This window comes from Symphalangus syndactylus, chromosome 6 (genome assembly GCF_028878055.3).
Source record: "Symphalangus syndactylus isolate Jambi chromosome 6, NHGRI_mSymSyn1-v2.1_pri, whole genome shotgun sequence".
NCBI classification, from domain to species: domain Eukaryota; kingdom Metazoa; phylum Chordata; class Mammalia; order Primates; family Hylobatidae; genus Symphalangus; species Symphalangus syndactylus.
The window spans coordinates 52,216,671-52,242,481 of NC_072428.2; the positions used below are offsets into that span (position 1 = coordinate 52,216,671).

Genomic DNA, 25,811 nt, shown 5'->3' on the forward strand with positions numbered 1-25,811 from the left:
CCGCTCCTGCCCTGTGCCTCCCCGAACTCCTTGTGCCCCTCCTCTTCCCTCTCGCCCCTTCCCCCCTCACGTTCGGTTTCAAAAGACGCATTGCCCAATGAATAACAGGGTCGACGCAGAGTGGCGGCCGCGTCCACCAATTCGCGGATGGCGAGGGCGGAGCTCCCGCAACGAGCCTCTGACGCCGGGCGGCGTGTGACGCAGTCGGGCCCTCTGCGCGCTGCGCCCGAATCGGCGGTCGGTAGCGGTGGTGATAGCGTCGGCGGCGACGGTTTCGTGGGGGCCGCGCGCCGCTCTGTGAGCGGCGGGTGGCAGACGGGCCTGGGCCCGGGCTCCTGACACTTCCCCTTCCCCACCGAACCGCGGTAAGTCGGGAGCCCGAGTTGTAGCTGCCGAGACCGGCAGGTTTTTCCTCCCTTCCGGGCGGGCGGACGCGCGGGGCGTCCCAGGGCCTCTCCACTTCGAAGTCTCGCGCCGCGGCGCGCACCTTCTGGCCTGAGAGAGGGGCGGGGCTCAGGTCCCGGGGGACCGGAGGCCGGGACGCCCGACTTTGGAGGCCCTGGGAGAGAATGGACATCAGTGGGGTCTAGGCCTGGAGGTCTCCAGTTGCTGCCCACGCGAGTGGGCATCTGTCTGGTTGTACTCATTCATTCAGTGGTGTAAAGACCCCACGGTGGGCTGGCCTTTCCGGGGTCAGTGCCCTGAGACCCTGAATAAGGTCTGCCCCGCGCTTCCTTGACCGTCATGTGGTGCTGGGCTTTATTTGCCATGGCTTCTCCATAAGGGAAGTGGGCACCCCGAGGATTAGAGTGAGTCCGAAGTTTGTGAGATTTTTAAGATAATATCTGAGAATAGGAGTCGGTTCGGTGGAGCAAAAAGTTCTTTTCTATATTCCCACGTGTTCAGTGTAAAGCCAGATGAGGAGAAAGATTAAGTTTCTGGATTACTGTAGCCATAAGGACTTTAGAAATTAAGTCAATCCCCCTACCTTACATCAGTTTTGTAGATGGGGAAACCGAGGCCCGGAGTAACAGGCAGGATTAGCCAATGCCAGATCTTTGACAGTCTAAAAATTTTTCTACTATCTCACTCTCCCTGGATATTTCAGTCTCCCATTATTAAGAATTCCCTTTAGGAGGTCGGAGCGGCATGGACGTTAGGTAGCTAGACGTAGATGTAGTCTTCACAGCATTTTCCATTTAGTTGCTACCAGCTCTGTTCACGGGTAAGGTGGAAGCTCCGTTAGTGGTACCCTAACCTAGACCTTGAGAACTAAACTTAGAAGATAGTTAAAGAATGTCAGCGTTGTTATGTATCGGAAACAAATCGATAAAACTACAAGCCATTGTTTCCCTTTCTAAATCTGAATTTTTTGACTTGTGTCAGCTGATGAGGACTCAGAATCAGTTAGGGATTTATAACAGTGCTGGAATAGAAAGCAGGAAATATTGACAAGACATAGAAAGCCAGGCAGGAGTCCGGTTGTAGTAGTTGTACCTCGGAACTCATGGCTCCTTTCAGGTACAGAATTCAAAGTGAAGTATTATAGTAGGATAAGGTGAGGAAAGAAAACTCCGTTTTGGAAGAAGAAGCTAACTGGAATAAAGAGAGAAAAGAGCGGTGATCATTCCCTGTGATGGTCTTATAAATTCAAAAAGAAACTCGAGTTAACTGGATTACAGTATGTTTACCTGGTGGAGGAAGTTAGGGTATTTAAAAACCAAAACTAGAGGTTGGACAAGATACAGGTACTGGGAAATACTTGGGTAAAATTATTATTTTTGACTCTTCAGATTTGATGAAATTGAATTAGTTGACACTTGGTTCTGTTCACATCAGTAAGAGTGTTACTTTGCTCTTGTGTAGATGACAAAGCATAAACTCAAAACTAGTAGTGCAGAAGGGAACCGTAGTCTAAATAGTAAAGCGTGAACAGGATATGTTTTCCGTGACATTTTCTCAGTTCAAGCATCACCCTCTTCTGGGAAGCTTTTCTTGGCATTCTCTTCTCTGCAGGCTTCCATAACACTTATTTGATAACTTATATTTATAGCACATACCATTTTTAGCTGTTTTTTTATTAGGCTGGTAAAATATTTTCATCTTATCTTTGTTGTCCAGTTGCTTGCCACATAGTAGGCCCTCAGTAAGTGTGTTTACTTGAAGGAATAGACAAATATGGAGGAGTTATACCTAACAGTAGTCAATACAGAGGCTCCTGAAATATGGGGCCCAGATAAGATGGTTCCTGCTGTTTATATGTTATATGATACTTTGATACCTGACATTTATTTGTTTATTTATTTATTTAATGAGATAGGGTCTCACTCTATCACCCAGGCTAGAGTGCAGTGGGGCAATCTCGGTTCACAGCAGCCTCTACCTCCTGGGCTTAAACAATCCTCCCACCTCAGCCTCCCAAGTAGCTGGGACCACCGGTGTGCACCACCATACCCAGCTAATTTTTTTTGTATTTTTTGGGTAGAGACAGGGTTTTGCTATGTTGCCCAGGCTGGTATTGAATTCCTGGGCTCAAGCCATCCCCCACCTCGGCCTCCCAAAGTGCTGGGATTACAGGTATGAGTCACTGTGCCCAGCTGGTACCTGACTTTGTTTATGTCTACTAGGTCCTGGATAACTAAGAGCAAGTAGTTAAGGAACTAAATTTACAGCTTTGAAAAAATTATATTATTTTCTCGTAATATGATTTATGTGGTGGTAGTTAACTTGGAAAATACTGCACTCCAGCCTGGGTGACAGGGAGATGCTCACTCAAGAAAAAAAAAAAAGAAAAGAAACAAAACAAAACAGTACATGTTAGAGGCAAGGTAGGTAAACGTTTCCTGAGAACTTGGTGCATTCTTTTTGTTTGAAATTGACCCTAAGTATTTAGCACAGTATGGCTCTAGAGAAAGGTTTCTCAGCTTTCGAACTTTTGAGACTTTCGGCCAGATAATTATCGTGGGGGCTCTTGTATATTGTAGGATATTATAGCAACATTCCTACCTCTACCCATTAGATACCCTTAACACGTCCTCTGCAGGTTGTTAACAATCAGGAATGTCTGAAGAAATTGTCAGAATTGCCCTTGATTGAGACTACTACTTATTGAAAATATTATAAATGTATTATTATTATTATTTTTTTTTGAGACAGAGTTTCGCTCTCGTTGCCCAGGCTGGAGTGCAATGATGTGATCTTGGCTCACCGCAACCTCTGCCTCTTGGGTTCAAGCAATTCTCTTGCCTCAGCCTCCCAAGTAGCTGGATTACAGGTGCATGCCACCACGCCCAGCTAATTTTGTATTTTTAGTAGAGACAGGGTTTCACCATGTTGGCCAGGCTGATCTGGAACCTGCTTCGGCCTCCCAAAGTGCTGGGATTACAGGCGTGAGCCACCATGCCCAGCCATAATTACCACATTGAAGAATTTGTACTTAATTTAGTGTAATGGGAAATACTTGTAGTTTTTTTTAGTAAGGAAAGAAAAATTCTTAAAAATATAGCGGTAGCTGGCCGGGCATGGTGGCTCACACCTGTAATCCCAGCACTTTGGGAGGCTGAAGCGGGTGGATCACAAGTTTAGGAGTTTGAGACCAGCCTGGCCAACATGGTGAAACCCTGAATCTACTAAAAATACAAAAATTAGTTGGGCACAGTGACACGCACCTGTAGTCCCAGCTACTTGGGAGGCTGAGGCAGAGAATCGCTTGAACCTGGGAGGCAGAGGTTGCAGTAAGCGCAGATTGCACCACTGTGCTTCATCCTGGGTGACAGAGCAAGACTCCATATCATAAAAAAAAAAAGAAGACCTCTACATGTACCAGTCTTTGCATTCTGACACATGCTATGTTGTTTTGGTTGAAGTATATGAAGAAAATCTAGCCTCATACAGATACATAGTTGGAAAAGAGAGGAGTATTTTAATAGCCTTTTCAGATAATTCTGTTCTTTGACACCACACTCAAACCTTTTTATTTGTTTTTTTTTTTTTTGAGATGGAGTCTTGCTCCGTCGCCCAAGTTGGAGTGCAGTGGCGTTATCTCACCCTACGCCAACCTCCACCTCCCAGGTTCAAGCGATTCTCCTGCCTCAGCCTCCTGAGTTGCTGGGACTACAGGTGCACATCACCACGCTGGGCTAATTTTTTGTATTTTTAGTAGAGACGGGGTTTTGCCATGTTGGGTTTGAACTCCTGGCCTCAAGTGATCCACCCGCCTTGGCCTCCCAAAGTGCTGGGATTTCAGACATGAGCCACCACTCCCGGCCTCAAACCTTTTTAAAGGTTCATTACAGTATGGAATCTGAAACTGTGTCATTGAACTTTTGTACTCTGTTGTATTAAAAACCCTTGGTCTGTGTTGTACTTTGAATGGACCTTTACACTTTTATGATTTTATAACATGATGGATGTTGATTTTGAAATTATTGATTGAGTTATGCAGATCTTTTTTGTTGTTGTTTTGTTTGTTCGTTTTTTTGTTTTTGAGACAGAGTGTCGCTTTGTCACCCGGGCTGGAGTGTTGTGGCACAATCTTGGCTCACTGTAACCTCTGCATTCTGGGTTCAGGCGATTCTCATGCCTCAGCCTCCTGAGTAGTTGGGTCTACAGGTGTGCACCACCACACCTGGCTAACTTTTGTGTTTTTTGTAGAGATGGGGTTTCAACATGTTGATCATGGCTGGTCTGGAACTCCTGACCTCAAGTGATCTTCCTGTCTTGGCCTCCTAAAGAGCTGGGATTACAGGCATGAGCCCCATTGGCCTGGCCCAGATCTTCCAAATGTTGACAAATTTAATTATACAGTTGTTTCTGTTTCTACCCATCTCATCAGATAAGTCTTTTTAAGAATTGAGAAGCTTACAACCTGACAGTGGTGAATACATATTTTTAGAATTCTAATTTTTGTATCAGATTTTTTTTTTTTTTTTTTTTTTTTTTTTTTTTTTTAGACGTAGTCTCACTCTGTCGCCTAGGCTGGAGTGCAGTGGCGTGATCTCAGTCACTATAACCTCGCCTCCTGGGTTCAAGCAATTCTCCTGCCTCAGCCTCCTGAGTAGCTGGGATTACAGGTGGGTGCCACCACACCTGGCTAATTTTTGTATTTTTAGTAGAGACAGGGTTTCATCATGTTGGTCAGGCTGGTCTTAAACACCTGACCTTGTGATCTGCCTGCCTCGGCCTCCCAAAGTGCTGGGATTATAGGCATGAGCCACCATGCCCGGCCTTTCTTTTTTTTTTTTTTTTTTTTTTGAGACAAAGTCTCGCTCTTTCCCCCAGGCTGGAGTACAATGATGGGATCTCAACTCACTGCAACCTCCGCCTCCTGGGTTCCAGTGATTCTCCTGTCTCCGCTTCCCAAGTAGCTGGGATTACAGGCGTCCACCACCATGCGTGGCGAATTTTTTGTATTTTTAGTAGAGACGAGGTTTCACCATGTTGGCCAGGCTGGTTTTGAACTCCTGACCTCAAGTGATCCACCCGCCTCGGCCTCCCAAACTGCTAGGATTACAGGTGTGAGCCACCATGCCCGGCCAGTACCAAATCTTAATAACCATAGTTTGTCAATCATTCTTTGAAATTAAAATGGTGGGCTGGGCGCAGTGGTTCACGCCTGTAATTCCAGCACTTTGGGAGGCTGAGGGGGGCGGATCACAAGGTCAGGAGATCAAGACCATCCTGGCTAACACGGTCAAAACCTGTCTCTACTAAAAATACAAAAAAAAATTAGCCAAGTGTGGTGGTGGGCACCTATAATCCCACTTACTCGGGAGGTTGAGGCAGGAGAATGGCGTGAACCCGGGAGGCAGAGCTTTCAGTGAGCCGAGATTGCACCACTTCACTCCAACCTGGGCAACTGAGCGAGATTCCGTGTCAAAAAAAAAGAAAATTAAAATGGTGTTCCATGAGAAGAACAACTACATTTAGCTTTCAAAAGTAATCACGGGTGGTTTGCCCCTTGATATCCTTTGTATTTCAGTAAGCAGAAGTTTTTGAGTATTTCCCAACACCGAATTAAAAATAATTGTGCTGGCTGGGCGCGGTGGCTCACGCCTGTAATCCCAGCACTTTGGAAGGCCAAGGCGGGTGGATCATGAGGTCAGGAGATGGAGACCATCCTGGCTAACACGGTGAAACCCCGTCTCTACTAAAAAAAAAAACCACAAAAAATTAGCCGGGTGCGGTGGTGGGCGCCTGTAGTCCCAGCTGCTCGGGAGGCTGAGGCAGGAGAATGGTGTGAACCTGGGAGGCGGAGCTTCCAGTGAGCGGAGATGGCACCACTGCACTCCAGCCTGGGTGACAGAGCGAGACTCTGTCTCAGAAAAAAAAAAAAATAAATAAATAATAATTGTGCTATAGTGTTGAGAAATAATACAACTAATAATTTTTGCTGCTTCATTAAGGACCCTTTTAAGTGAAAGTGGAATTTTTTATATTGTAAATGGGTGACAGTGAAGAATTCAGTGAGTGTTAGTTCAGCACCATTTGGAGTTGTTGCTTTGATTCATGCTGAGTTTCCAGCATTTTTGCACACCATTGATCTTGCACCTCAGCACAGAAGTCAGAACAGTAAAGAGAAAAGGCAAAGTGTTTTAGTTTTACTGTGAAAATGGTTTTGATTTCATCGAACCCCTGGAAGAAGGGTTGGGGACTTTTAGGGGTCTTTGGATCACACTTTGAGAACCACTAATCTAGAACAATATTTCACATTGGTTCATAGAGCCCTAAGCTGCTTCACAGGGCAGAGCTGGGGGGGTTCTACTGTACCTACTCCCTCTTCACTTCAGCCAGAGCGGCTTCTGCTTATGTCTGTTTTATATGTCGGGTTTCATGGCTAAAAAATATTTGAAAATCATTGGTCGAGGGGAGAAGAATTGAGCACCTGAATTAGGGCTGGTCTGTTCATGAAGGGAACACTTCATCCTCAGTAAATGTTACAGTCACTCATCACTTCACATCTTTGTTTAATTTTACTTCGTTTGACACAGAGCTTACTAGGTAAATGGGGCTGTGTGCCGTGGCTCACGCCTGTAATCCTAGCAGTTTGGGAGGCTGAGGCGGGCGGATCACAAGATCAGGAGATCGAGACCATCCTGGCCAACATGGTGAAACCTCATCTCTACTAAACTACAAAAAATTAACCAGGTGTGGTGGTGGGTGCCTGTAGTCCCATCTTCTCGGGAGGCTGAGGCAGGGAAATTGCTTGAACCCAGGAGGCAGAGGTTGCAGTGCACTCCAGCCTGGCAACAGAGCAAGACTCTGTCTCAAAAAAAAAAAAAAAAAGTAAATGGGCCTGGCACAGGGGCTCACCTATAATCCCTGCACTTTAGGAGGCCAAAGCAGGAAGACGGCTTGAGTCCAAGAGTTAGAGACCAGCCTGGGCAACATAGTGGCACATGCCTGTGGTCTCAGCTACTTGGGAGGCTAAAGTGGGAGGATCACTTGAACCCAGGAAGTCCAGGCTGCAGTGAGCCATGATCATGCTACTGTATTCCAGCCTGGGCAACAGAGTGAGACCTTGTCTCAAAACAAAAACCAAAAAAAAAAAAAAAAAAGAAATAGGTAAATGAATTTGTAAATTAAAAAGATGGATAGTTGGGAGTAAAGATAGAGATGTGAGATAGATGGAAGAGGTTGAGTGATCATAGTAATCTCAATATATTGTGTTTGTGCAGGGATGGGATTTGTTTTTGTTTGCATGGTGCTTTATGTTTGTGCTAAGTGATCAGTGGATGACACTTAAGCATTGAGAAATAAGAAATTACGGCATTCTAGCTAGCCATCGAACCAAAGTTTAGAGTGAGGGGACATTTATTACACTTTTTAAATTATAAATACCTGTAAAATACCTGTTGAAAAACTAAACAAAATGCTGCTTTTGAGGAGCTCTAGTTTGAGGCAACTTTGTCCTCCTACCAGTCTTTTGGTGTAGGCTGTACAATCCCTATTGTTCAGATGTAGAAATTGAGGTCTGAGAGATTGAATATTATGACTTACAGTAGCTAGTGGCAGAGGAATTTTTTACTTTTTTAACTTTTTATTTTGAATTAACTTTAGATTTTAAGAGTCACAACGATGGTAATTAACAAGTTTTTTTGAGTTGGAGTTTCGCTCTTGTTACCCAGGCTGGAGTGCAGTGGCACGATCTCGGCTCACTGCAATCTCTGCCTCCTGGGTTCAAGCAATTCTCCTGCCTCAGCTTCCCAAGTAGCTGGGATGACAGGCATGCGCCACGACAACTGGCTAATTATGTATTTTTAGTAGAGACAGGGTTTCTCCATGCCCCTCAGGCTGGTCTTGAACTCCTGACCTCAGGTGATCCGCCCACTTTCGGCCTCCCAAAGTGGTGAGATTACATGCGTGAGCCACCGTGCCCAGCCTTATACAGTGATTCTTAGTAGGTATATATTCTTTCATTTTAGAATTTTATTTATTTATTTATTTTTGGAGACAGAGTTTCACTCTTGTCACCCAGGCTGTAGTGCAGTGGCGCGATCTGGGCCCACAGCAACCTCCATCTCCCAGGTTCAAGCAATTCTCCTGCCTCAGCCTCCTGAGTAGCTGGGATTACAGGTTTGTAGGCTAATTTTTGTATTGTTAGTAGAGGGAGTTTCACCATGTTGGCCAGGCTGGGCTTGAACTCCTGAGCTCAGGTGATCCACCAGCCTTGGCCACCCAAAGTGCTGGGATTACAGGTGTGAGTCACCGCGCCTAGCCGAGTGACAGAGAGTTTTAAACACAGATGTCTCACACCAAAGCTAATATACTCTTCCGTCTAAAATGATTAGGGTTATGTTAAGGGGATGAAAAAATGCTGCTCAGTGCTGTTAGGAAGGAGCTATGTAAGATGCTATGGACTATTTAAAATTAATTTACACCCAGTGAGCAAAGTCTTTTTTTTTACCCAGAGCAGCAAACAGGTAAAACACTCAGGTGGCAGGTATAATAACAAATATATTGCATAACTAAAAGCAGCTGAGAGATACTAGTTTACGTAATTGGGGTTGGAAATGAGGAGGGGAAGTAAACTGTTTTATTTTTTTGAGACGGAGTCTGGCTCTTTCGCCAGGCTGGAGTGCAGTGGCCCGATCTCGGCTCACTGCAACCTCCTCCTCCCGGATTCAAGTGATTCTCCTGCCTCAGCCTCCCAAGTAGCTGGGACTAGAGGCACACACCACCATGCCCAGCTAATTTTTGTATTTTCGGTAGAGATGGGGTTTCACCATGTTGGCCAGGATGGTCTCGATCTCTTGACCTCGTGATCTGCCCGTCTGAGCCTCCCAGAGTGCTGGGATTACAGACATGAGCCACCGTGTCTGGCCTTTAAAGTATTTTTATACTAATAAAGAGTTTAAGAGTGTGCAGCAGTCTTGTGAAAGCAGGTGAGGCTTGAGCAACAATTTTTAGGAAGAAAAGGAGATATGATTTTTAGAGAGGGTATGATGTTCTTTTTTTGTTTGTTTGAGACAGCATCTTGCTCTGTTACCCAGGCTAGAATGCAGTGGCATGATCTTGGCTCACTGCAACCTCCGCCTCCTAGGTTCAAGCAACTCTCCTGCCTCAGTCTCTCGAGTAGCTGGGATTACAGGTGTGCGCCACCACTTCTGGCTAATGTTTGTATTTTTAGTAGAGACAGGGTTTCACCATATTGGCCAGGCTGGTCTCAAACTACTGACCTCCAGTGATCCTCCCACCTCAGCCTCCCAAAGTGCTGGGATTGCAGACGTTGAGCCACTGTGCCCGGCCTTAGAGAGGATATGATGTTCTAACCAAGGGAATGGCTTGATCAAAGATCTATCCTAGGGAGGATACTGTAAAACAGAAGGTTCCAGATAGTTTTGTTGGGATATGTTATTAGGTTATACTTGGCTAATTAATCTCTTCTTCCTGGAATTCCACCCAGCCTCCTTTCCCAGCCCTCTTTTCTTATCTAGGGCAAAAATTTTCACTCAGTTTAACTGTGTGTGATCATCCCTGCGTCTTCTAGTATTTTTGTGAAGATTAAATGAGAGGATGTATGAAAAAATGCTTTGTAAAGTGGGAAGTACTATACTAGTCCATTCATCTAACAAATATTTATTGTTTTATGCTCTTTGCTGGCTTTGATACAAAGGAGCTTAATGAAGTGGAAAGGAAAAACTACTTCCCATTTGTGTCTGGAGTTAGCAGCAAATTGGAAATGTCTTGGGAAGCTTGCATAGTCTTTCAGATAGTCTTAAAGTTGACAGTTGCCTGGAGTTGTAAACGTTTTGACCACATTTCAGGATATACATCACTTTTCTGGGTAGAAAACTAAATTTTGTCATTGTACCCAGAGTTCACAGAGATCACAAAAGTTAGATATGTAAAACAGTGTATCAATGTATAGAACTTCAGTTTGGACAGTGTCAGAATATATGTCTGTCCATTGATTGGACTACTGGTGTGTATTATAAGGCTACTTCTTGTATCTGAGAATCTGAATTAAGAGATTTTTGAGCGTAGAGGACAGAGTAAAATTAAGGGTAAAGTTAAAGTTCTCTTTTCTATATAACACTATTTCATTTTTCTTTTTTCTTTTTAAATATACCAAAAAGAAAAACCTGCAGTGGGTATAAGTAAGTCCGTTCATGAAGCTTCCCAGCTTTCTGTAATTCTATTATATGAAGAAAAAAAGGAGAAAGATTAATCGTTGTTGTAAATTTCATCTTTGCCATGGGTATACCTTATAATTTATCCTTACTCCATAAAAGAGATTATTTCTGGTGACTAGAACTCCCATATTTGCCAGAGAAGTGTCTTTCCCTGATAGTGCTGGATCTGTAGTACCAATTGTTGGTTTTGTAGGTTCCCCATTTATAGTGAATGCAAGCTCATTTCCCTTTAATTGGCAGTGTTCTTTCTCTAGGAGCTCTAGGCTCTAGACTCTAGAAGCATTGGTGGGTGAGGTCAACAATAGCTTTGTCTTGGGCAAATAGACTCTTGTGCCTTAATTTCTTCCTTGTAAAATAGAGATAAAAATACCTACATCACTGGGTTCTTGGGAGGTTTACCTGAGATAATTCATAAACAACATTACAACAGTGCCTGGGACATAGTAAGAACTCAGATGTTATCTTGTATTTCTTCTTGGGGGGGCTGGGTTCAGCTTGGGCCAGTTTAACATATTTGAAAGGATAAAGGCTCAAGTGTGATATGCCTTTAAACTTTAATGGGTTTATTTCTGTCTCTAGGATTACTTTTTTTAGTGGATTTTACTACATTTTTGGAGTAAAATCCAAATGGAATGGAAAATAGTTAATGCAAATATCTGTATTATCTAGATCTTTTGTTGTTTGTTTGTTGAGACAGTCTCACTGTGTCGCCCAGACTGGAGTGCAGTGGCATGATCTCAACTAACTGCAACCTCTGCTTCCTGAGTTCAAGTGATTCTCCTGCCTCAGCCACCTGAGTAGCTGGGATCACAGGTGTGTATCACCGCTATCAGCTGATTTGTGTATTTTTAGTACAGGCTGGGTTTTGCCATGTTGCCCAAGCTGGTCTCAAACTCTTGAACTTAAGTGATCTGCCCACCTTGGCCTCCCAAAGTGCTGGGATTACAGGCATGAGCCACTGCGTCCAGCCTTGTTATTGTTAATAGAGGAAGTAAAATGTTACATGTTCTTTCTCTGATTATGTCAGTAGTCACAAACTGAAAACCCACAGGAACCAGGCAGTTGATGTAAATGAGTGATATTGGGTGGGTATTGTGGCACTTTGGAGAGTGCATGCTCTCACAGAAGAGAGGTAGATACAGGGAATTGCTACTAAGCTCCAGCCTGTCATTGCCATGAAGTGATTACAGTCATAGTTTGATTAATTATCAAGTTTTTCATGAGAAGCCAAAAATCCGTTGGTTTTATTTGGTTGTTTTTTGTTTTGCCATAACCGTATTTTTTTTTTTTTTTTTTATTCATTTATATTTTTCAAGACGGAGTCTCGCTCTGTCGCCCAGGCTGGAGTGCAGTGGCATGATCTCAGCTCACTGCAAGCTCCACCTCTGGGGTTCAAGCAATTCTCCTGTCTCTGCCTCCTGAGTAGCTGCGACTCCAGGTGCCTGCCACCACGCCCAGCTAATTTTTGTATTTTTAGTAGAGACGGGGTTTCACCATGTTGGCCAGGCTGGTCTCAAACTCCTGGCCTCAGGTGATCCGCCCGCCTCTGCCTCCCAAAGTGTTGGAATTACAGACGTGAGCCACCGTGCCCGGCCAAGGGTGTGCTTTAGAGTAACTTGAACTTTTTCTGAATGCAAATGTCTATACCCCAGCCCTAGACATTTTGCTTCAATATTTGTAGAATGGAGCCTGGGGGTTTGTATTTTTGTTTGTTTGCTTGCTTGCTGGAGTGCAGTGGCACCATTGTAGCTTGCTGCAGGCCTGAACTCCTGGGCTAAAGTGATTCTCTAGCTTCAGCCTCACTAGTAGCTGGAGCTACATATAGGTGTGCACCACCATGCCTCGGTTTTTTTTTTTTTTTTTTAAGTAGAGACAGAGTCTTGCTGTGTTGTCCAAGCTGGTCTGGCTTTAAGCAGATCATCCTGCCTCACCTTCCCAAAGCATTGGGATCTACAGACGTGAGCCACTGTAACCGGCCGGAGTTTGTATTTTGAAAAGCTTGCCACCTAATTCTGATGTGGCCCTCTAGAACCACTGGTTTTAGTGAGCTTTGTTTAATCAAAGGAGTTACTCAGTTTTTGGATATTGAGATAAAGAACTAAGTAATTAATTTTTTTTTCCTAGGAAATTTCAGGAGAGAGAATATTTCTGTAAAGCATTTATTTAAGGGACAGCCTTATCTTTTTCAATGTTGCACAAAATGTTTGGGTATTAGAATGACTAGAAGTGTTAGTGGGACACTAGAATTTGGGGAAGACCACAAAATGCAATATTTAATTCTATTATACGAACACGGCCTGAGTTTCCTAGAAGAAAAGACTACTCTTTACATACGTTGAGTGGCTATAATAGAAAAATCATCATACCTGTCACAAAATCCAGATGAGCATGATTGACTGTTTTCAGAGTTTTTATACTGAAAGTACTTTACTTATTAATTTATTGTCTGCTAGCAGATAAGAGGTAGCAGGCATCTAAATTTAAGGAAAATTTGTGGAGGGGAAAGCTCTTTTGAGTAAACTATACAGCTATTTTTATTCAGACGGGGTAACCAAACGTTTCTTTGTAGGCGTTCTTGGAACAGTTTGGTCCAGTTCCTTAAATGGCCACGTGCATAGTTTGGATACAGGAGTGAAATAATTTATATGAGGTGAGGGTTTTTGTTTTTGTTTTTGAGACAGAGTTTTGTTCTTGTCACCCATGCTGGAGTACAATGGTGTGATCTCAGCTCACTGCAACCTCTGCCTCCCAGGTTCAAGCAGTTCTCCTGCCTTAGCCTCCCAAGTAGCTGAGATTACAGGCATGCACCACCACGCCTGGCTAATTTTTGTATTATTAGTAGAGACCGGGTTTCACCATGTTGGCCAGGCTGGTCTCGAAGTCCTGAGCTCAGGTGATCCACCCACCTTGGCCTCCCAAAGTGCTGGGATTACAGGCATGAGCCACTGTGCCCAGCCAAGGTGAGGGTTTTTTTGTTTGTTTTTGAGACAGGGTCTCACCCTGTCACCTTTGCTGGAGGGAAGTGGCATGATAATGGCTCATAGCAACCTCCACCTCCTGGGCTTAAGCACTCCTCCCACCTCAGCCAACCGAGTAGCTGGGACTACAGTCCCGTGTCACCACACCAGTCCAACTTTGATTTTTTGTAGAGACAAGGTTTCACCATCTTGCCCAGGCTAGTCTCGAACTCCTGGGCTCAAGCAATCAGCCCACTTCAGCCTCCCAAGCTGCCGGGATTAGAGGTGTGAGCCCACTGTGCCTGGCCAGAGGCGAGGGATTTTCATCAAAGGTTTTCTGTAATCTTAGAAGTAGAAGGTAGATAAGTAGGGGACCATAGGGAATAGTCTTAAAACGTAATCTCAAAGAGAATGTCAGGGCACCAGAATCTCTGGGATTTAGAGATAGAAGGCGGGGCATGCATAATTTGAAAAACATTTACTATTACCATGTTTTATATCCCTCGAAGGTAGGGGAGAAAGAAACTTTATAATGCAAACTATGGAAAATAAAGCCTTGGCCAGGTGCCGTGGCTTGCGCCTGTAATCCCAGCACTTTAGGAGGCCCAGGTGGGTGGATCACTTGATCAGGAGTTTAAGACCAGCCTGGCCAACATGGTGAAACCCTGTCTCTACTAAAAATACAAATAATTAGACAGGCATGGTGACACACGCTTGTAATCCCAGGTACTCTGAGACTGAGGCAGGAGAATAACTTGAACCCAGGAGGAGGAGGTTGCAGTGAGCCACTGCACTTCCTTCTGTCTCAAAAAAAAAAAAAAAAAAACAAAAAGAAAACCTGACAAAAATGTTAGCTTTTTAGGTGGTTGGGATAGCAGACTGTGGTTATAATTTTTGATTGGTGTGATTCATAACCTCCTACGTGGATCATATAAACATCTTGCCTTGTAGACCTGAAATATTTATTGGTTAAAAAGGGGACTTAGGTAAAAAAAAAAAAAAAAAAGGTTGAAAACATTGTTTTAAATGGATGGTTAATGTTGGGATCTGAAGTTTAACCTCACATTATGAAGTTTAACCTTACTGTTCAGTTCGGGAACATTGTAGATTAAAGATCATTTTACAAGGTTTATTTTATCATACAGTTTCAGGATTTTGAATGAAAGTATATACTGTAGTTTGAATAGGCCTAACTTTGTGGAATGATAGATTTTCTAAAACAATTATATTCCATTTTGTGGTCTTTAAGAGAGTGATAAAGTTTTCTTCTTCCCAGCTTTCTGAAACAAAGACTCATTTTGAAGATGTTTAACAAATCATTTGGAACACCCTTTGGGGGTGGCACAGGTGGCTTTGGCACAACTTCAACATTTGGACAGAGTAAGTTTTTAAAAAGGACAAAAGGGGGGAACCTTAATCTCTTCTTACTAAGAACAAATCCACTCTGATAAGCTTTAGGTGGGAATCTTATTTGTACATTCATATTTATAATAAAGTCGTCTTAAAAAAATATTGGATAAGACTCTAACAGTTTTTAAGAAAGTAGAAATAAATTCTAAGTTTTCATGGCCTTCTGATTGTCAGTAGAGGATACTTAAAATATTTGTATTATTTTGGTTGACAGAAAGTTATAATTTGTTACTAATTTTCAGACCAGAAAATAATTCTCTTAATGTTGAAGTCTAAAATGCAGTTATGAAATAACTGCCCTGGAATTTACCCTGTGAACATAATGTAATATTCAGGTGTCACAGAAATGTTAAAATGTGGAAGTGTCTAATCCCCATCAACCCTCTGGAGATCTACCTCCCTTCCTACCCAATATCATATATGACTAATTGCCTGAAGCAATCCGTATTTACATTTAAACTTTTTGTTAAAAAGTTTTTTGGAGGTTTTTTTTTTTTTTTTACCAGAAAGCCAAGCCTCCCCCACCTCCCCCAGCAGACATTTTATTCATTGTCCCCAGGGGAAGTATGAAAATTTGAAGTGAAAAGGAGTGACTTTTCAATATTTTCAATAAAAGTTACAGATGTTCGGCCGGGCGTGGTGGCTCACGCCTGTAATCCTAGCACTTTGGGAGGCCGAGGTGGGTGGATCCACGAGGTCAGGAGATCGAGACCATCTTGGCTACTGGGAAAAATTTTTTTCCCTGTAAAAACCAGAAACTCTGCTAGACAAATTCTAAAAGAGCTGTGACACTGTTAAAAATGTTTATACTCATCCAAGGCTGGAAAGAATGGTATAATGAACTCTCATGTACTTATATCCCAACTTTAACAATCAGTATTTTCCCAGTCTTGTTTTTATCTCTTTCTTTCCAGGGGGGAAGGAGGGCATCTTAACAGAATAAATTAAATCCCAGAAACTTTTCTCTAATTGATGAAATTTTTTTTTTTTTTCTGAGATAGGATCCTACACTGTCACTGAGGCTGGAGTGCATTGGCACTATCATGGTTCACTACAGCCTCAACCTCCCAGACCCAAGCAATCCTCATACCTCAGCCTCCTAAGTAGCCGGGACCACAGTTGCACACCACCATGCCTGGCTTATTTTTCTCAGCTCACTGTAACTTCCGCCTCCTGGGTTCAAGCAGTTCTCCTGCCTCAGCCTCCCTTGTAGCTGGGATGACAGGTGCACGGCACGATGCCCGGCGAATTTTTATATTTTTAGTAGAGATAGGGTTTCACCATGTTGGCCAGGGTGGTCTCAAACTCCTGACCTCAAGCAATCTGCTCGCCTCGGCCTCCCAAAGTGCTGGGATACAGGTGTGAGCCACTGCACCTGGCCTCCTGGCTCATGTTTAAAATTTTTTGTAGAGGTGAGATCTCGCCATGTTGCCCAGGCTGGTCTCCATCTCCTGAGCTCAAGCAGTTCTCTCGCCTAAGCCTGCCAAAGCGAGGAGATTACAAGCATAAGCCACGGCACTGGGCTAAGGATTCTTTAAGAAGCATAACTAACAAGCCTCTATCATACCTAATAAAATTAATAATAGAGGAAGTTTTTATTTTTATTTTTTTTTTTTGAGGTGGAGTCTGGCTCTGTCACCCAGGATGGAGTGCAGTGGCACGATCTTGGCTCACTGCAACTTCCGCCTCCTGGGTTCAAGTAATTCTCCTGCCTCAGCCTCCCCAGTAGCTGGGACTACAGGCGCCCGCCACCAGGCCCGGCTAATTTTTTTTTTTTTTTTTTTTGTATTTTAAGTAAAGATGGGGTTTCACCATGTTAGCCAGGATGGTCTCGATCTCCTGATCTTGTGATCTGCTCGCCTTGGCCCCCTAAAGTGCTGGGGTTACAGGCGTGAGCCACCGCGCCTGGCAAGGACGTTTTCTTAAGTGGCTCCTGATCTCCTTTTTAAATAATTCTACATCCATGTCTGTGGTTTTTAACTAAAAGTGCCCATCACAGTCACCTTTGGAAGTTTTTATTCAAAATATATATCTCTCATCAAAAACTATAGAATTAGAATCTCTGGAGTTGAAACCTGAACGTGTATATTTTGAAAAAGCTTCCCAGGTTGTTCTGATGTGTTCCCCTAATGAAAGACCATTTATCTCAGTGACTGTGGAGTGTCACTTTTTTGAATTTTTAGTAGAGGCGGGATTTCACCATGTTGGTCAGGCTGGTCTTGAACTCCTGACCTCAAATGATTCGTCCGCCTCGGCCTCCCAAAGTGCTGGGATTACAGGTGTGAGCCACCACGCCCGGCCAGCACTTTTTTTTTTTAACCTATGAACATCTGTAACTCTTTTTTTTTTTTTTTTTTTTTTTTTTTGAGACAGTCTCGCTCTGTCACCCAGGCTGGAGTGCAGTGGCGTGATCTTGGCTCACTGCAAGCTCTGCCTCCCGGGTTCACGCCATTCTCCTGCCTCAGCCTCTTGAGTAGCTGGGAATATAGGCGTCTGCCACCACGCCCGGCTAATTTTTTTTTTTTTTTTTTTTTTTTTTTTGAGACGGAGTCTCGCTCTGTCGCCCAGGCTGGAGTGCAGTGGCGCAATCTCGGCTCACTGCAAGCTCCGCCTCTGGGGTTCACGCCATTCTCCTGCCTCAGCCTCTCCGAGTAGCTGGGACTACAGGCGCCCGCCACCACGCCCAGCTAATTTTTTGTATTTTTAGTAGAGACGGGGTTTCACTGTGGTCTCGATCTCCTGACCTCGTGATCCGCTCGCCTCGGCCTCCCAAAGTGCTGGGATTACAAGCGTGAGCCACCGCGCCCGGCCAAGCCCAGCTAATTTTTTTGTATTTTTAGTAGAGATGGGGTTTCACCGTGTTAGCCAAGATGGTCTCCATCTCCTGACCTCGTGATCTGCCCACCTTGGCCTCCCAAAGTGCTAGGATTACAGGTGTGAGCCACCACGCCCGGCCGAACATCTGTAACTTTTATTGAAAAGTCACTCTTTTTGACTTCAAATATTCATACTTCCTCTGGGGACAATGAATAAAATGTCTGTGGCTTGGTTTTTACTCTGTAATTCATACTCTGATGGGATTTTGAAAAAATGTTTTCAATTAGACTAGTAGTTCAAATGCAGAATTTTTTTATTTTATTTTTTTTTTGAGAGGGCGTTTCACACTTGTTGCCCAGGCTGGAGTGCAATGGCACAATGCCAGCTCACCGAAACCTCCGCCTCCCAGGTTCAAGCGATTCTCCTGTCTCAGCCTCCCTAGTAGCTGGGATTATAGGCGTGTGTCACCACGCCTGGCTAATTTTGTATGTTTAGTAGAAACGGGGTTTCTCCATGTTGGTCAGGCTGGTCTTGAACTCCCGACCTCAGGTGATCCGCCCACCTCGGCCTCCCAAAGTGCTGGGATTACAGGCATGAGCCACCACGCCCAGCCTCAAATGCAGAATTTTAAGAAATATTAAAATGCCTTTTCATTTGGTCATCTTATCTAGATTTTATTCTAAATTCTAATTTACTCTGGATTTTGCTTTTTCAGACACTGGCTTTGGCACTACTAGTGGAGGGGCATTTGGAACATCTGCATTTGGTTCTAGCAACAATACTGGAGGCCTGTTTGGAAATTCACAGGCTAAACCAGGTAGGGGCTTTATTTGTGATATAACTGGTTTGTTTGTAGCTAGTATAGGAATTGACTTAGTGGCTCTGATCTACTTAACTTTTTCCCTTCTTCTCCGTCTCCTCAGGAGGATTATTTGGAACCAGTTCATTTAGCCAGCCAGCTACCTCCACTAGCACTGGCTTTGGGTTTGGTACATCAACAGGAGCAGCAAATACCTTGTTTGGAACTGCAAGCACAGGGACCAGTCTTTTCTCATCCCAAAACAATGCCTTTGCACAAAATAAACCAACTGGCTTTGGCAGTAAGTAGGACATCACTGGAGTTCTGCATCTAATAATTTGGTTTGCTTATTGAATGTGTTGTCTTTTCTCCTTTTTTCTATGTTCATATACCTTCTTTTCCTACTAAATGGCAAAAATATGAGAAGAGGAAAACTTCAGTATGTACTGAAAAGGTTAATAGGCTGGGAAGGAAGAGAGTATGTACATCTCTATAAGGATAGAAATTTGAAGCACTGTTATTTAAGGGATATGCAGAGGAAGAGCTTCCTGATGCAGAATGGCTAGAGAAAGGATGAAAAGCCAGGTCAGAGTAGTGTAGTTCATGTTAAGATGGGAAAATTTCAAGGAGGAGTGTGTTATAGTCAGCCGTATTGTGCTGCAGAGGCACCTTCTTCTTGTCTCTGTTTTATATTTGGTAGGAAGAGACTAGAGCAGGAATGACATAATAGACATGACATGGTTACTCCTCCCTTCCTTGTCCGTGGCAGATGTTTTTAGTTGATGGCTTTTTTCACTTTAAGTCCAAACATGACTTGGGGATACTTCTCCACACAGCACTGTACTTTAAGGCATCAGGTATGCCTTACCAGGTGATGCCATTCCTGGCACAAGAGTATGGAAGAATGAATAGTTAGCCAGCCATCAATATTTTTTCTTTTTTTTTTTTTTTGTTTTTTTTGTTTGTTTGTTTGAGGTGGAGTCTTGCTCTGTCGCCCAGGCTGGAGTGCAGTGGCGCAATCTCAGCTCACTGCAAGCTGTGCCTCCTGGGTTCACGCCATTCTCTTGCCTCAGCCTCCCAAGTAGCTGCGACCACAGGCGCCTGCCACCACGTCCGGCTATTTTTTTTGTATTTTTAGTAGAGACGCGGTTTCACCATGTTAGCCAGGATGGTCTCAATCTCCTGACCTTGTGTTCCGCCCGCCTCGGCCTCCCAAAGTGCTAGGATTACAGGCGTGAGCCACCACGCCCGGCCTGCCATCAGTATTTTCCAGAGGGAAAGTTGTTTGTATAACATTGAAATATTTAACCATAACAATACATAATGCAGTCTAAAGTACTAATTCAAAAGAAATGTGCATATTTGCTTTAAACTATATATTAAGACATGTTTTAGAAAGAAGTAATAGCAGTTTGCCAGTGAGAAATAATATACTCTTTAACCTGGTAATTAGGATGTTACTAATTCTAAATATTGGCATATAAATTTCTTTGCTTAGTGACATTTCTGGCACCATATGTACAACTTCCTTTTTTTTTTTTTTTTTTTTGAGACGAGTCTTGATCTGTTACCCGGGCTGCAGTGCAGTGGCGCGATCTCTGCTCACTGCAATCTCCACCTCCCCAGTTCAAGAGAGTCTCCTGCCTCAGCCTCCCGAGTAGTTGGGACTACAGGCGCCCACCATCATGCCTGGCTAATTTTTGTATTTTTAGTAGAGATGAGTTTTCACCATATTGGCCAGGCTGGTCTCAAACTCCTGACCTTGTGATCCACCCACCTCGGCCTCCCAAAGTTCTGGGATTACAGGCATGAGCCACCGCGCCTGGCATAACTTCTTTAGAAGTAGTGTCTCTCATACTTTCAGCAATATATTCCTTAGCAATAATTAAATTCATTTATGTGTAATTTTTTTAAAACTCAGCTTTTTGGAAAAGTAAAGTAATCCAAGGATTTGCTATTTCTTTATTAGTTTCTGTAAAGTAATTGACAGCGGCTGCTAATTTTTCTGAAATTTTGGGCGGTGAAATTTTACATTAACCTATATTTGATTTCTCTAATAGGACCACTTGTATATTCTAAAGTTTTTGGTTATGTGTAGGTATATGTCATAATGTATGTAAATAAAATGTACTGTGACCACTCTTGAAGTCTGTGACAAGATGTTTTCAGAAAGACAAGTTCATTCAGCATCAAGTTAAAGGAGAAAAGGAGAAATGAGATAAAATTTATGATCAAACAAAGTATTTCTTTTAAGTTATCTTCAAAGTGTGACCTTAGAGCTTTATGGACACTTAGCTGACCAAAGAATTCAGACTTTGTTTCACTTGAAAGTTGTGAGCCTGGAAGTACGTTATCTTTCTGCATGAAATTTCTATTTGGGCCAGGCACTGTGGCTCATGCCTGTAATCCCAGCACTTTGGGAGGCATAGGTGGGTGGATCACGAGGTCAGAAGATCGAGACCATCCTGGCTAACACGGTGAAACCCCATCTCTACTTAAAAAAAAAAAAAATACAGGCCGGGCACGGTGGCTCACACTTGTAATCCCAGCACTTTGGGAGGCCAAGGCGGGCGGATCACGAGGTCAGGAGATTGAGACTACGGTGAAACCCCGTCTCTACTAAAAATACAAAAAAAATTAGCCGGGCGTGGTGGCGGGCGCCTGTAGTCCCAGCTACTCGGAGAGGCTGAGGCGGGAGAATGGCGTGAACCTGGGAGGCGGAGCTTGCAGTGAGCCGAGATTGCGCCACTGCACACTCCAGCCTGGGCGACAGAGCGAGACTCCGTCTCAAAAAAAAAAAAAAAAAAAAATTAGCCAGGTGTGGTGGCGGGCGCCTGTAGTCCCAGCTACTCAGGAGGCTGAGGCAGGAGAATGGCGTCAGCCTGGGTGGCAGAGGTTGCAGTGAGTTGAGATCACGCCACTGCACTCCAGCCTGGGTTACACAGCAAGACTCCATCTCAAAAAAAAAAAAAAAAGAAATTTCTATTTGAATATATTTGCTTGGGAGACTTGAAAGGTAAAAAATTTCAGAATGTGAGATCAGGCGCAGTGGCTCACACCTGTAATCCCAGCACTTCAGGATTTCGAGGTGGGAGGATTGCTTGAGCCCAGGAGTTTGAGACTAGCCTGAGCAACATGGCAAGAGGCAGTCTCTACAAAAATTAAAAAAAAAAAATTAGCTGGGTGTGGTGGCGCATGCCTGTGGTCCCAGCTACTTGGGAGGCTGAGGCAGTAGTATTGCTTGAGCCTGTGAGGTCAAGGCTGCAGTGAGCTGTGATTGCACCACTGCACTCCATCCTAGGAGACAGAGCAAGACCCTGTCTCAAAAAAAAAAAAAAAAAAAAAAATTGAGGAAGTGAAGTACTGTGACGCTAGTGCAATAGCCCAATTCCAATGCATCTTATAGATTCTTAAATTTCTTACTGTTATCATCTCATTTTTCTTTCTTATTTTTAGATTTTGGAACCAGTACTAGCAGTGGAGGACTCTTTGGAACCACAAATACCACCTCTAATCCTTTTGGCAGCACATCTGGCTCCCTCTTTGGGCCAAGTAGTTTTACAGCTGCTCCTACTGGGACTACTATTAAATTTAACGTATGTATTTTCTTCCAATCTTTGTGGAATGTTTTTTCCCACATGTATATTTCTTTGCAGGATGAATTGTAAAATTGCTTCTCTTTCTAGCTTAGCTTGACACTTCCTGAACGATGTGTTAAAAACAAAATCTATAAATAGTTGTATAGTAGACAGGAAAACTTGTGAAATGTAAATCTAGATTATGATGTATATTTGAGTTGGGTTCGTCCCAATAAAATTTGTATTCATAAAACTTTATTATAATCTGGTGTAAGGTAGAATTTGAATTTACTATATTAAGAATTTGCTTCTGAATGGTCAACTGTTGATTTTTGTTATTGTTGTTGTTATTTTGTTTTTTTAAGACGGAGTTTCACTCTTGTTGCCCAGGCTGGAGTGTGGTGGTGCAATCTCAGCTCACTGCAACCTCCACCTCCTGGGTTCAAGTGATTCTCCTGCCTCTGCCTCCCGAGTAGCTGGGATTACAAGAGTCCACCACCACAGCCAGCTAATTTTTTTGTAGTTTTAGTAGAGATGGCGTTTCACCATGGTGGCCAGGCTGGTCTCGAACTGCTGATCTCAGGTGATCTGCCCACCTCTGTCTCCCAAAGTGTTGGGATTACAGGCATGAGCCACCATGCCCGGCCTGGTCAACTAATCTTTATGGGAATGAAGAATAGGGGGCAAATAAGAGTAACTCATCAACATTCTGTACCAGATGAAAAATGCAGGTTTTGTTGATGAAATGACTAAGTGGGGCAGTAAAGTTTCTTGTGTGTGTGTTCTTTTTTTGAGAGGGGTTGAGTGGAGGGCTAGAGTGGAGGATTTTGTTTATAGAAACATATGGAATGCCACTTGATGTAAATGGGGGATTCTTAGGGTATGCTGGAGGTGCAGTTAGCCTAATGGAAATCTTTGGCAGAAATAAAACTTGTTAAAATATACTCCAGAAAACAAACAATTTCTCAGGTAAATTGGTTAATTCATAATACTAAATTTACAACCCCGAATTTAAAGTTAAAACATAAAATGATAGTGAAGAATACTGTGTGATGCCCTTTGGAAAGTACAATAGTTGAGAAAACTGGCAGTACAAACAGGGATCGTTAGTTTTACTTATTGTGCCTTTTTCCTTATAAGGTTATTGGGGAAAAACAGGTTTCCATATTTCTTTTTTTTTTTTTTTTTTTTTCGGAGACAGAGTCAGCCAGATGGGAGTGCAGCGGTGCGATCTTGGCTCACTGCAACCTCTGCCTCCTGGGTTCAAGCGATTCTCCTGCCTCAGCCTCCCAAGTAACTGGGATTACAGGCACCCACCCAAGCTAATTTTTGTATTTTTAGTAGAGATGGGGTTTCACCAGGTTGGCCAGGTTGGTCTTGAACTCCTGACCTCAAGTGATCCACCCACCTCGGCCTCCCAAAGTGCTGGGACTGCAGGCGTGAGCCACTGTGCCTGGCCGGTTTCTGTTTTTTGTTGTTGTTGTTGCTGCAGTTTTTTATTTTTATTATTATTTTTTTATTTTTTATTTTTGAGACGGAGTCTCGCTCTGTTGCCCAGGCTGGAGTGCAGTGGCGCAATCTCAGCTCACCGCAACCTCTGCCTCCCGGGTTCACGCCATTCTCCTGCCTCAGCCTCCCGAGTAGCTGGAACTACAGGCGCCCGCCTCCGCGCCCGGCTCATTTTTTGTATTTTTAGTAGAAACGGGGTTTCACCATGTTAGCCAAGATGGTCTCGATCTCCTGACCTTGTGATCCGCCTGCCTCAGCCTCCCAAAGTGCTGGGATTACAGGCGTGAGCCACCACGCCAGGCTGTTGTTGCTGTTTTTTGAGATGGAGTCTCACTCTCTCGCCCAGGTCAGAGTGCAGTGGCACGATCTTGGCTCACGGCAACCTCCACTTCTCGGATTCGAGCAATTCTCCTGCCTCAGCCTCCTGAGTAGCTGGGGCTACAGGTGCGCGCTACCACGCCTGGCTAATTTTTATTTATTTATTTATTTATTTATTTTATTGGAGACGGGGGTTTCACCATATTGGCCAGGCTGGCCTCGAACTCCTGACCTCGTGATCCACCCGCCTTGGCCTCCCAAAGTGCTAGGATTACAGGCGTGAGCCACCGTGCCTGGCCCTCCGTATTTTTTTAATGCAGCATTACAGGGCAGAATAGAAAGGAGAACTTAGATATAGAGGTTTAAAGGTATGTATTTGGTAAAGCTTTCTTTATGCATAATATTACATGTATTTTAGCATGTAATTGGATGGCTTGGCTTATGGGATTAATCCCTGGGTTCGTGATTACTTTGTTACTAAGTTTGATTTATTCAGATAACCTGATGTAGGGAGAGATCAGCAATGCAATATATTTAATCAAGCACCCTTGAAACCATCTCAGTATAAAAGACCTGGGGGGACTAGTTTTAGAGTTCAGTGGTTGAGAAATTGTGTCTGAGAGAGTAGGAATATAAAATTTGGACCTACAAATTTGCCTTTATTTAACTTTGCAGCCTCCAACTGGTACAGATACTATGGTCAAAGCTGGAGTTAGCACTAACATAAGTACCAAGCACCAGTGTATTACTGCTATGAAGGAATATGAAAGCAAGTCACTAGAGGTCAGTAAAATACAATACAGAATGTCAGTCTAACCTTTTGATTTTATCGGAATGCAACTTTTAAAAATGGTTTTGATTTTCTTTAGGATAGAGTGGTTCAGTTTGGGTTTATGTAAAAAATTAACATTAACCAAATTATTTTTTAAAATCAAGTATTATTTATAGATATCTACTTGTTTAGGCAGGGATAATATTCAGGGGTACGTGAAGGTCTAGCACCCATAATGGTCTTTTTTTTTTTTTTTTTTTTTTTGAGATGGGCTTTTTTGCCCAGGCTGGAATGCAGTGATACAATCACAGCTCACTGCAGTCTTAGCTTCCCAGGCTCCATGTCCTTAGCCTCCGAAGTAGCTGGGACTACTGACATATGCCCCACGCCCAGCTAATTTTTCAAAATTTTTTTGTAGAGGTGAGGTCTCACTATGTTGCTCAGGCCGGTCTCAGACTCCTGAGCTCAAGTGGTCTGTCTTTCTCGGCCTCCCAATGTGCTGGGATAACAGGCATGAGCCACTGAGCCCACTCTAATCGTCTGTTCTGATTGGATGTTGCTTCTATTACACTGGGCAATGTGTATGCATGCATATGAATGTGTTTTTAGTAAAATTATGCAAAGTACAGCTTAATAAAAGTTTTTTTTTAGATTTTTTTATTTGAGACAGTGTCTCACTCCGTCACCCAGGCTGGTGTGCAGTGGCACATCTTGGCTCACTACAACCTCCACCTCCCAGGTTCAAGCAATTCTCGTGCCTCAGCCTCCCTAGTAGCTTGGATTACAGGTGTGGGCCACCACACACAGCTAATTTTTTTTTTTTTTTTTTTTTTTTTGAGACAAGTCTTGCTCTGTTGCCTAGGCTGGAATGCAGTGGCATGATCTCAGCTCACTACAATCTCTGCCTCCTGGATTTAAGCAGTCTCCTGCCTCAGCCCCCTGAGTAGCTGGGATTGCAGCTGCACGCCACTATGCCCGGCTGATTTTTGTATTTTTAGTAGAGATGGGATTTTGCTA

General features: G+C 43.5%; 1 protein-coding gene and 1 non-coding gene across 9 annotated transcripts in view; one reads left to right on the plus strand and one right to left on the minus strand.

Annotated features, from left to right (window-relative positions):
* Positions 1-25,811, plus strand: part of NUP98 (nucleoporin 98 and 96 precursor) — a 128,357-nt gene continuing 102,546 nt past the window's right edge. For 5 of the 8 annotated variants that reach the window (XM_063641251.1, XM_063641256.1, XM_063641252.1 and 2 more), the window contains exons 1-5: positions 14,868-14,971; positions 18,534-18,635; positions 18,742-18,918; positions 22,074-22,213; positions 24,698-24,805. In XM_063641251.1, the coding sequence (XP_063497321.1) occupies positions 14,896-14,971; positions 18,534-18,635; positions 18,742-18,918; positions 22,074-22,213; positions 24,698-24,805 (603 nt within the window). In that variant the 5' untranslated portion in view covers positions 14,868-14,895. Of the gene's footprint in view, positions 366-11,331; positions 11,448-13,203; positions 13,285-14,867; positions 14,972-18,533; positions 18,636-18,741; positions 18,919-22,073; positions 22,214-24,697; positions 24,806-25,811 lie in introns of those variants that run through there. The other 3 variants (XM_063641254.1, XM_063641257.1, XM_063641258.1) reach the window with 1 other exon arrangement.
* LOC129485549 (U7 small nuclear RNA) lies at positions 15,737-15,795 on the minus strand. Its single transcript, XR_008658691.1, has one exon. It is a non-coding gene; the product is annotated as a U7 small nuclear RNA (small nuclear RNA).